Below are 10,101 nucleotides of genomic sequence, written 5' to 3'. Positions count from 1 at the left end.
AGCAGGAGGTACCGTTAGGGAGTAAAATAGTCAAGGGTAGTGATACTGCTTATTACCTCAAGTAAAGTGATGACTAAAAGCATGTTAGTTTTGCAACTGGATGCTCCGTGCGCCCAAATTCTGAAGTCCTAACTCAGATCTTACTCATCAAAGTCCGAGAGTTTTGCTTAAATGTAGGCTGAGTGAGAACTGGGCAAGGACTTCATGCATTTAGTCCTGGCTGAGAAAATCCTCTACAATTAAATTAAAAAATAAAAAATAAAATGTGGCACAGAGGCAGCTATATAATACATCTGTAGGGCAGACAAAATTCTTGCGAGGCCCCGAGGGAATGACCATTAGTAAAATGGTTGTGTCCCAGCCCTATCTTTCCTCTGATAGATTATCAGTTTCCCCATGGGTTCCCTGGGGGACTGTTTTGTCCAAATCCATTATCTACACTGTGTATCTTTGTTTGTTACTGGGACATTTCTTTTCTGCTGTGTCAGTGGGAAGCTGACGTGGGAGCTCGGAACAAGAAACTTTAAACATCAGTCGACTCCGGTAGAAACATACAGCGGCACATTACAGCTCTAAGTGATCAATAGTAATGCAATGCTATAGTGTGATGTATTATCACCAGATAGATACTTACAGATTTGATTAGGCATGGGCTCTTTTTAAGGAACCATTGGGACTGTAACAAAGCCTTCAAGTATAAAGTCCTGGAATCTGAAGGCTTGAAGCAGAGAAATCCTTGCTCCCTACAGCCGAGAGGCGTCACTCAGCAGCAAAAGCTCTCTTGTCCGCGCTCTTGTTCCTGAAAGCCGTGGCTGGCTTTTTCCAAGAAGAGCCTTAAGGGATGGAACGAACATCTCCCCCCCGGCAAAATAAAAGGTCATGCACAAGATTGTTTTGGGCAGTGTTTCCTCATGCCTGCTTCCTCTCTTCTCTAGTGATCTATGCTTTGCTGGGGGCTGTCATGTTCTCTCACATTGAGGGGAACAGGAAGATCACTGAGAGTAAAGAATACGAAGATTTTATGCACAGTCTGTGGAACATCTCACAAAATTTATCAGGTAAGTGCTGTCATAGATAAAGGACTTAACTGTACCGGATCTTACTAATTCCCTTGCAAAATGAGACCTCTTAGCTTGAAGTATTTATGCACAGGCTAACGAAAGTCAAGCCTGGAAGCAGCTTTCCTGAAATGTTTAGACAGGGATTGGGTTTATTTGCTTAGCTTCTCTAATTATGATTTCCAGATTGAAGACTTCCACAGTCCCTGTGTGTGTGAATATTTGCAGAGGTTTTTGTGGTGCTTGCTTTCTTCTTCCCTTTCTGCTCCCATCATTATCAAGGGTAAACGTTACCCCAAAGCTATGGAACAGCTGAGAGTGCCTAGATATTTTAAAGGGTTTTCTTAGTCTCAACAGGTCAGCTAGGAATGGGAGGTCTGTCTACAGCTCAACACAGCAAAATATAAACGCAGTTCAGACTCAGATAAAAGCTGGCTCATAATCACTCTGTGAAGAACAGTCATCTCACAATAGGGAATATAATGTGAAGCGGGAAGGTTGTTTTGCTGGACAGGGGCTGGGTGGGCGACACCTACCCATTGCCTACAGTAGAACAAGAAGAGAGCTTGCACGACTGGTCATAAAGACTTGTGTACGCTTAGTTATCCCAGCGCAAGCACCTGGGGGATTCTCCAATTCCACAATAAGAGGTCTTTTTTTGATTTAAGTTAATCCACTTTGGAAATGACCTTTATTAGGGGAGGAGTGAGAGGGATAAGTCGCAATCAAAAGATGCCAGTCATAGTTTTCATAGATTTCATAGACATTAGGGCTGGAAGGGACCTCAGAAGATCACTGAGTCCAGCCGCCTGCCCCAGGGGCAGGAAGTCAGCTGGGGTCATAGGACCCCGGCAAGAAAAACATACAGGTTTCTCTTGAAGGCATTCGAAGTAGATGCTTGAACCACCTCCAGCGGCAGTCTATTCCAGACCTTGGGAGCTCAGACAGGAAAGAAGTTCTTCCTTATGTCCAGCCTGAAACGATTCTGCAGAAGTTTATAACCGTTTGACCTTGTCATTCCTTGGGGGGCTCTGGCCAGGCTATTGGAGTGGCTGCTTGAGATAGTGCCAGGGGAAGGTATTGATCCAGTGGTCGGCCATGGGCTCAGGCAGTAACATGCAAGAGATTTTACTCTTCACTTTCTGATAAGTTGTGAAACTGTTTTGAGTAAAAGATCTGGCTGGCTGGCTGCACTTCTTCATTTTCCTGTTCAGCTGCCCAGTCAGAAGATTAAATTTGCTGGGAGTCGGTTGTAAAACTTAGCATCCAGCAGGTGCCTAACTGAAAAGAGCTGGAGAGCCTGGAAGACAATAACAAACCTTGTCTTTATTTTCTCTTTGGTAAATCTTTTACTCCCTTTTTTTCTAACTAGCCCGCTTAGTTTCTCTGTCCTAAATGTTATGTTACAGTTTGTTTTTCTTTGACCAAACCTGTCTGTTCTCTAAAGTTTATTCCTGAAAGGTATTGGTCTGATCCAACTTAAATGCATGGAAAAGTGTGTGTGTGTGTACGTACGTGCATGCACGTGCACGTGTGAGAGAAAGAGAATATTTCCTTAATAAATAACGGAGCCAGCTCATCAGTGGATGTAGTCTGACTGATGGAAGTATGCTGATCTGCAGTGTCTGACGATCTGGTCCACAGACTTTAAGCAATAACCGCATCTCATTTTAATAGCGTATGCAGAAAACTGGTCAGAAGTTAAGGAGCTGTTTAAGAACAAAACTGTTCCTCTGCTCAAGGATGCTAGATCAGAATGGTTTGCCAATCCAAAAGAACAATGGTCCTTCCTGGGGTCTCTGTTCTTCTGCTGTACTGTATTCACAACAGTGGGTAAGTTCTGAGGTAAAGTACATCTTACCGAATCCATTGTTTTTCCTTCATTTATCTCAGGTACTTCATGCAGTGAATTCACTGAAGCAGGGGGAGGGAGGGCAGGGATTGAGAGATGCAGGTTAACTTGTTCAGCGGGGACTCTGCAAACATTCTCTGATGCATCTTGGGCGCACATCTGAGTGACAGCAATCGCATTTGCTAATTAAATACTCAGTTGTGGGCATACAAGGTATAACAATTTAATAAAACTCGTATTATAGTACAAGAGTATGTTGCTGTCTTGGGCCAAAGTGTCTCCTTGTCCTCCCGCTGCTGTGAATTGTGCTGGGTGCTGCCTTCCAAATAGAGGAAGTTATGCATATAACATATGTCATGTTAAAGTTCACAGCTAGTTCACAGCTTAGGAGATTTTTTTAAGTTCTTCTATATCTATGTAAAATGTAAGGTAACAATCTCTACTTTGGGAACGTGGATGCATAATGGCTAATCAAGTTTCCTCAAAGCACTGCTGAAATTTTTTGATTTGGCTCCAGATTTAGATGGGTGAGTTGGATATGAACAAAAATGTTTGCCTCGTTCCTGCTCTTTCAACAGCACTTAAAGCTACTTTCCATGCCAGTGCCTAATGCTACTGTTATTCTTCTTAATAAGAGTTTTCACATATTCACCAGCACAGGCCGTGACTAGCCCACCACAAAGCTAACCATTCATGAAGAATTAGAGCTGGGTGGGAAATGGTTTTCCTGCCCTGCAAAAATTTTCAGTGTATCAAAAACAATTTTCTTCGGCATTGGGGTGAACCTAAGATCCTTCAAAGCTTTGTTAAAAAAAAAAGAAAAGAAAACACTAGTTAGAGTGTGCTCTGTCCCAGAAAATCAAGTTGGGACCAGGTTCCACGCCTCGGCTCTGTTTGATTCAGAGGAAGGATCTGAATCTCACATCTCTCTCATCTTAGGTGATTGCTTGGACCCTCAGTCTGTCTGGGAACAACCTGACCATCACCAGCCTGATGGCTATTTTGTGCGTAAGGGATCTCTCTGTTAATACTTCTTGGAGCTGTTCTACTATGCACAACTAAATATTATTGGATGCTGTAATTATAGTGGTTAGGAGACCCACGTCCCTGCTCCAATGTTCATATAAATAAACTAGACAGCTGCAATAGGAGAGACTGTGAGACATCCATCCCCAACCAGTTAAATAGCATTAAGAGTCACTTATGATGAAAAAAATGGCATACCAAGGACTTATCTGGGTCTCATGGCTATTTGGGGAGGGTAGTGCGGGCTCTCTTTACCTCTCTGTTTCTGTCCAGACATTTCATCTTGGATTTGAAAAAAATATTGGTTGAAATTAGTACATTCTTACCCACCCTCCAGGCGCTGAAAACCCCCCAGACCAAACTCCTTCCATAAGCAGCTCTAGAAGATATTATTTGGGGAGGCTGGGCTGTTCTGGGGCTGGTGTGTGCTGGTGCTGTGTGCACAGCAGTGGAGGAGCAAGCGACAGGGGTGCTGGGTGTGGTGCTGTGGTGGCAATGACACTGGAGCCACTGTTCCTGCCCAGTTTGGTGGGGATTAAGCCCTGATAGTCTGGCCTCCCGCCGCCTAGGACTCCCTCTGCCCCTTCCCATTCTGAAAACAGCTTGAGGCTGGGAGACGATGCAGACACAAGTTACAGAAGAGGCTCTGTTTTGAAACACCTTTATCTGACCCCTCATGCAAGAAGGGTTCAGATTTTCACCCAACTAGCCATTTTTAAAGCAGTCTGCAGCCGTGTACTTTTGTTTGGTCACAGCAATAGACTGCTTTGTGGCCAGATCAGGCAAACATTGTCACATCTGTCTGTGCCCTTAGGCCCAAGAAACCACAGTTTCTTAAACCCCCAACATGCTTGTTCCTAAATAGCCCATATCTGTCAGCCTTTACAGGAAACTGCAAAGCACATGTGTTTCTCTGGATCTTTTGGAAGGCAAAGATTTTTTTTTAACTAGCTGCTACTTTATAGCAGCTCCTGTATATTTGTTCTTACTGGAAATTTTGGTAACTGTTAGAAGACCTGCAATGTAGGAGAGGCATTTTCATCTGTATGAATTAAAAGGAAGAAATGGAAGAGAAAGCATTTGGTTTAATTATGACAAAAATGGGCCTAAAATCTTCCCAAAAGATAAAATATTAACAAAGGAAGAGGACAGAATTCATTGAAAAGCAAATGAATGATGCCCCCCCCCAACCAAAAAAAAAAGTGCCCAACCCTATAAACTGGTGGAGGCTGAGGAGCACTGCCATTAAAACTTTAATACAATTTATCTGATAGTTTCCTCTAATGGAAATGCATTAACTTTGGGTTTTAGCTTCACACCGAAAAAGCAATGGCATAGCGACAGGAAAGGAGTGTTATGTCCTAATTTAATTTATGGCAGTATATTCTCTACTACCATTTTTTTTTTTTATTGATAATGTTCAAATCACAGAGAATGACTGGCAATAATTCTGCATTTGTTACAGTTGATATTTATGCACTTCAGATCTGTAGAGAATAAAATTATTATTTTCCAGTTACTTCTTTTTTTCATGTATGCTCAATTCCTGAATCTGTGTTCCTGAAAGCCCAGCCCTACCACTGTCTGTATATCTATACAACACTTGCCATCAAAGCTTGGTCTACCAAACTGTAGACAGTCACAGACCATGTACTTTGCAATGCCATTCAGTAATGATCTTGAGTCACAAATTTCATGGTATTATGATTCCTTGTTCCAACCTGTTGCACAGAAGTGTGCCAAGTGCAACATTTGGGCTACAAATAGATGGCACATTTATCCTGGGATAACCCAATTAATCCTGGGACAAAGGACAATCATTCAGGCTACCGAGGTAAGGTTTATCCTGGGTCAAATTGTCTCTCACTGGTTTTGACTGGCATTAAAACAGGTGCGGGACAGTCATATACATGAGCTGCTTGAATGGCAATTAAATTACACCCCCACAGTCTGGAGGTTGGGGGTGAAGTGTTATCTTGAATACTTCATGGATACTTAAAGTGGGACAATGGGCTTGCATGTCTGTACAGTCCCTGAATAAAAGGCTTTATCCCAGGAGAAATCCAATGCCTGTTTTTAGCCACAGACATCCATGTTTGTCTTGGGATAAATCTTAAAATAGTTTCCCAAGTTAGAGGTAGCAACAGGTTATCCCAGGATACAGCAAAGTATGTCTGTACAGTTACCTTGGGATTGCATCATTGAATCAATGGCAGAAAAGCAGCATTGCATTCATCTGCTTACTAAACTCTGATTAGAAGGTCATCGTGTTTACATGCCAATCCTGGCATACCACCCCCTGCACAACTTATACAGGAACAAATGCAATGCCTGTTACTAGCTGTAGATTCAGATCTGAACTTTCTCAAAGCTCGAGGAGTCTTGGGCTGCTGTTCTACTCTTACATGGTAATTCGTAAGTAAAAATGGAGTCCAAACTGTTTTCGGGTCACCACAAGCGCTATGGATTGTGCATATACACTTTCAGAAAGAATATGAAGAAAACCACTCTGCACTTGCTCTGTCACTGTCCAGTAAAACGGACCAGACTGAGTGGTCAGGAACTTAAGAAAATCTGAAATCTGAATCTGAAATTGCTTGTCACACTTCCTCAGAGCTCCTGTGGCTTGGGCTGGGCAGCAATCCCATGGCTATGTCACATTTATACTCTGAGCCCTTCCATGACAGCTCAAGTCCAACTTATACAAAAGAATTCACATCCTCATGGGTTCAAGCTTCTCTGCTGAAGATCCCAGAAGTAATGACCCAACTGCTGGGCCATTTCGCCTTCAGTCCAACAGACATACCAGCATTCAACAAGACTAACTAGCTTCCCATATATAACAAGACTGCTCTGTTAGAAGTGCTAGTGTTTCTTCTGTCTCAAATGTTTTAAAGTGTATTTTAAAGGCTTGAAACGGATGTTAATTTTGACTACAAAAAGGTTGACTAAAAATAACTCCTTAACATGAACAGCACCAGAAGTTCAGTTATTTGAATGCAAAATAAATCACAATGTCCTGTTTTCTGGTTTTGTTTTTGGTTTCTTTTAGGTTATGGCCATACCTACCCTATAACAAAGCTTGGGAAATACTTGTGTATGTTATATGCTTTTTTTGGCATCCCTCTGATGTTCTTGGTTCTGACTGACATGGGAGACATCCTGGCAACTATCTTGTCCAAGTCTTACAATGAATTCAGAAAACTTCAGTCAAAAATTCTAACCTGCAAACTGTGCTGCAAGAAAAACAGGGACACCAAAGATGGGATGTCGCTACTTATGAAACACAGAATAGTGATCCACGAACCCCTGAGTATCACAGAAGTGCTGAAAAGTCAATCCTCTGTCATAAAGAAGTCACAGCAATGCCGCAATGCCGAAATATTTGAAATGCTAATTGCCAGAGAAAATCAATACCTTGCACCACCAGTAAATAAAAAACTTGAAAGATGGAGTTCATGTCCTGAACTAGATAGGAGAAAGATGATGAGCCATGTCATTGACAACTTTGACAAAATAGGAAAAGAACTGGAAAAGCTAGATGTGCCCATCATTTTAATGGCACTGATTGTCTTTGCATACATCTCCTGTGCAGCAGCTATTCTTCCAAATTGGGAGAAAATGAATTTTGAGGAAGCATTTTATTTTTGCTTCATCACCTTGACAACCATTGGGTTTGGAGACATTCACCTGCAACATCCCAACTTTTTCTTGTTTTTTTCCCTCTATATTGTAATTGGCATGGAAACGGTCATCATTGCATTTAAACTGGGCCAAGATCGATTGATCTCTTTTTACAAAAATTTGATTTCATACTTTGGTCAGAAAAAGGCACCCCGATATAAGCAGGCTCCATTTACAAAACAAGTATTGCAGCAGCCCCTGACACATTCACTGGCAATTGCACTGAAGTGAAATTGTCATTTCCATTTCCTCCCCCTCCCTTATGGAAAGCTGACAGCGGACATATGTTCCTCATTGCTTTAACACATGCCCCACCTTCTCCAAAAACAGTGGGGACGTGCTGTACATGAATTCTGCACAAATGAAGTGTATAACTAGAAATAAGGACCAAAACACCACGAGGAAAAAGAATAGAATACTTCCACATTTGGGTTCACATCAGTCTTATGACCCTTGGCAATGGAGCTTTCACTTCCCGCAGGCGTGGTCTCCAAGTGAACCAACCCCTAAGCATCTGCACAGGAAAAACTGGGGCAAAATCCATATTCACCAGAGCCAACCAGTGCCTAGTCCCTTGCCTGCTTTTTGTCATAATACTCAATCCATCATGAATCTTCATGTTATTGTTATTGGAATTATCATACAGAGTTGAGAAACGGAGATACTTCCCCAACTGCTGTTTGCTCATAACCTTATACAATGTAAACACTTATGCTCCACAATGGTCAGTGTGAACTTAAAATAAAAAAATAGGTAAAATTTCAGTTCCTCCCCCATCCAGCTGTTTTACAGTATCAGACAGTGCAAAGCAGCTGGACAACTGCCAGTCAATGAGTAGCTAGAGAAGGCCTAGTTACCTCTTAAGTCTTTGTAATCTGCATTATGTATGTATGTAATATATGTATGCATGCATTCATGATGATGTTCACCGTTCAGCTATAGTATTCAACCACTTAGCAAAGTTGGTGCTCATGAGATGAGTAGCAGTGGCAATGCATGTTATAAAACCCAAAATACATCCCATCATATGAGCCTTAGCTCCTGGTATTAGAGAGGCAGCGTGGCCTAAGCTGCCACCGGAGAAGCGTGGAATCCCAAACTTCTAATCGTAGCTCTATCACTGACTTGATGTGTGGTTTTGGACAAATTACTTTACTGCTTTGTGTCATGTTCCCCCATATACAAAACATCCCCTGTCTCCTTAGGATACTGTGAAGATTAAACAGTTTATACTTGCTGAATATTGTGAACATATAAAGCATGAACTATGTGATAAGTATTATTCAGAACAGGTTTATGCAGAGATCCCCATCATGCTAACAACGATGCATCTTTTTGTCTATCAAACATTCTATAAAGGGAGCCACCGAATTCAATTATGTCTTGGCTCATAAATTATGTGAATAAAAACTGAAGATGAATGAAGACAGTGGATAATGTCATGCATTTGATCATGATATTAAGTACTATATTTTTATTAGCATGTTTGTCTTTGAAGCATAGTATAATGGCATGATACGAGTTATGATAGCTTCTAATAATCTTAATGGGTGTTGGCAATTCATATTCAGTCCTCCATATTAATTAGTAGTAAGCAAGCACCGGTGCTATGTAAAATACATAACGTATACAATAGATGGACTGATGATGTACAAAAATGTACCGTATAATAATAAACAAGCCAGCTCCAGCATGCCAGCTTCCATTTAAACAGTTCTTTTCGTTCCTCATCCTGTGTCTGCATCCTGAAGACTTGCAGTTTTTCCATAAAGTTTTTCTTCAGTTAGTACTCAGTGCTACAGCCTCTTCTCAGACCAAGTCCCTAACCCATGATCCTGATACTAGGGAGACCCCATGGGTAGAGGCTTGGGTCCATGTTGTTTCCTCAATGAGGTGATGCACCTGTGTTTTGGTGTTCACTTTTAGGCCTTATTCAGACGTTTGACAGAGCTTCACATTTTCAATCCCTGCATCAGGATCAGAAGAAAGGTTCTGAGCACCAAAATATTCTGTGTAGAACAAAGACAAGACCACACTGAAGCAAAGCATGCCTTCCAACAGCATGTTCAGATGTTAGAAAAACATGACAATCAAATGTGTCTGGGTCATAAAGCTTATAAAAATGTTTAAGTGAATCTATTTTTTTGAAAGCTAGTTGTCTTCAAGTTTATAGGTATACACCAGGCAGAAAAATATGCTCTTACATGGAACGTAGAAAGCAGTCTTGAACAAGGATAGGCAAAAACATCAAAGGCACAGATAGGCAGGGGCTGGGTTTCTGCAGAGCTTGAAAGCACCGAGCAGATGCACAGAACTGAATACAATGAAGGCTGCCCCCTCTCTTCCCTCAGCCTTGTAGGAAGTTCTTGCAGCAAAGCCCTAGGTGAAAGAAATGCAAAAAAAGCAGTTGTCAGACCTGGATGTGCATAAGTGACTGGTGCCTCCTGGATCTGGGGGGGCACCCGCAGAAGGCATTGATGG

The 10,101-nt window shown here is 41.8% G+C and overlaps 1 protein-coding gene across 1 annotated transcript; it reads left to right on the top strand.

Annotated features, from left to right (window-relative positions):
* Positions 1-841: 841 nt before the first annotated feature.
* On the top strand, positions 842-7,982 carry KCNK18 (potassium two pore domain channel subfamily K member 18). The gene is made up of 3 exons (XM_019555469.1): positions 842-1,058; positions 2,736-2,891; positions 6,989-7,982. The coding sequence occupies exons 1-3, from the start codon at positions 842-844 to the stop codon at positions 7,849-7,851; spliced, it is 1,236 nt and encodes a 411-aa protein (XP_019411014.1). The 3' UTR covers positions 7,852-7,982.
* The last annotated feature ends 2,119 nt before the right edge of the window (positions 7,983-10,101 follow it).

This window comes from Crocodylus porosus, unplaced genomic scaffold, assembly GCF_001723895.1.
Source record: "Crocodylus porosus isolate Cpor-Errol unplaced genomic scaffold, CroPor_comp1, whole genome shotgun sequence".
In the NCBI taxonomy this organism is placed as follows: domain Eukaryota; kingdom Metazoa; phylum Chordata; order Crocodylia; family Crocodylidae; genus Crocodylus; species Crocodylus porosus.
The sequence above is the reverse complement of the archived record's forward strand: the minus strand, read 5'-3'. Positions and strand labels throughout refer to the sequence as shown.

Excerpts from the sequence above, each read along its gene's own strand:
- KCNK18 (XM_019555469.1), top strand. The coding sequence starts at position 842 with ATGGAACGAACATCTCCCCCCCGGCAAAATAAAAGGTCATGCACAAGA. Across the intron at positions 1,059-2,735 it reads CATCTCACAAAATTTATCAG|CGTATGCAGAAAACTGGTCA; the intron begins GTAAGTGCTGTC and ends TCATTTTAATAG. Across the intron at positions 2,892-6,988 it reads TACTGTATTCACAACAGTGG|GTTATGGCCATACCTACCCT; the intron begins GTAAGTTCTGAG and ends GGTTTCTTTTAG.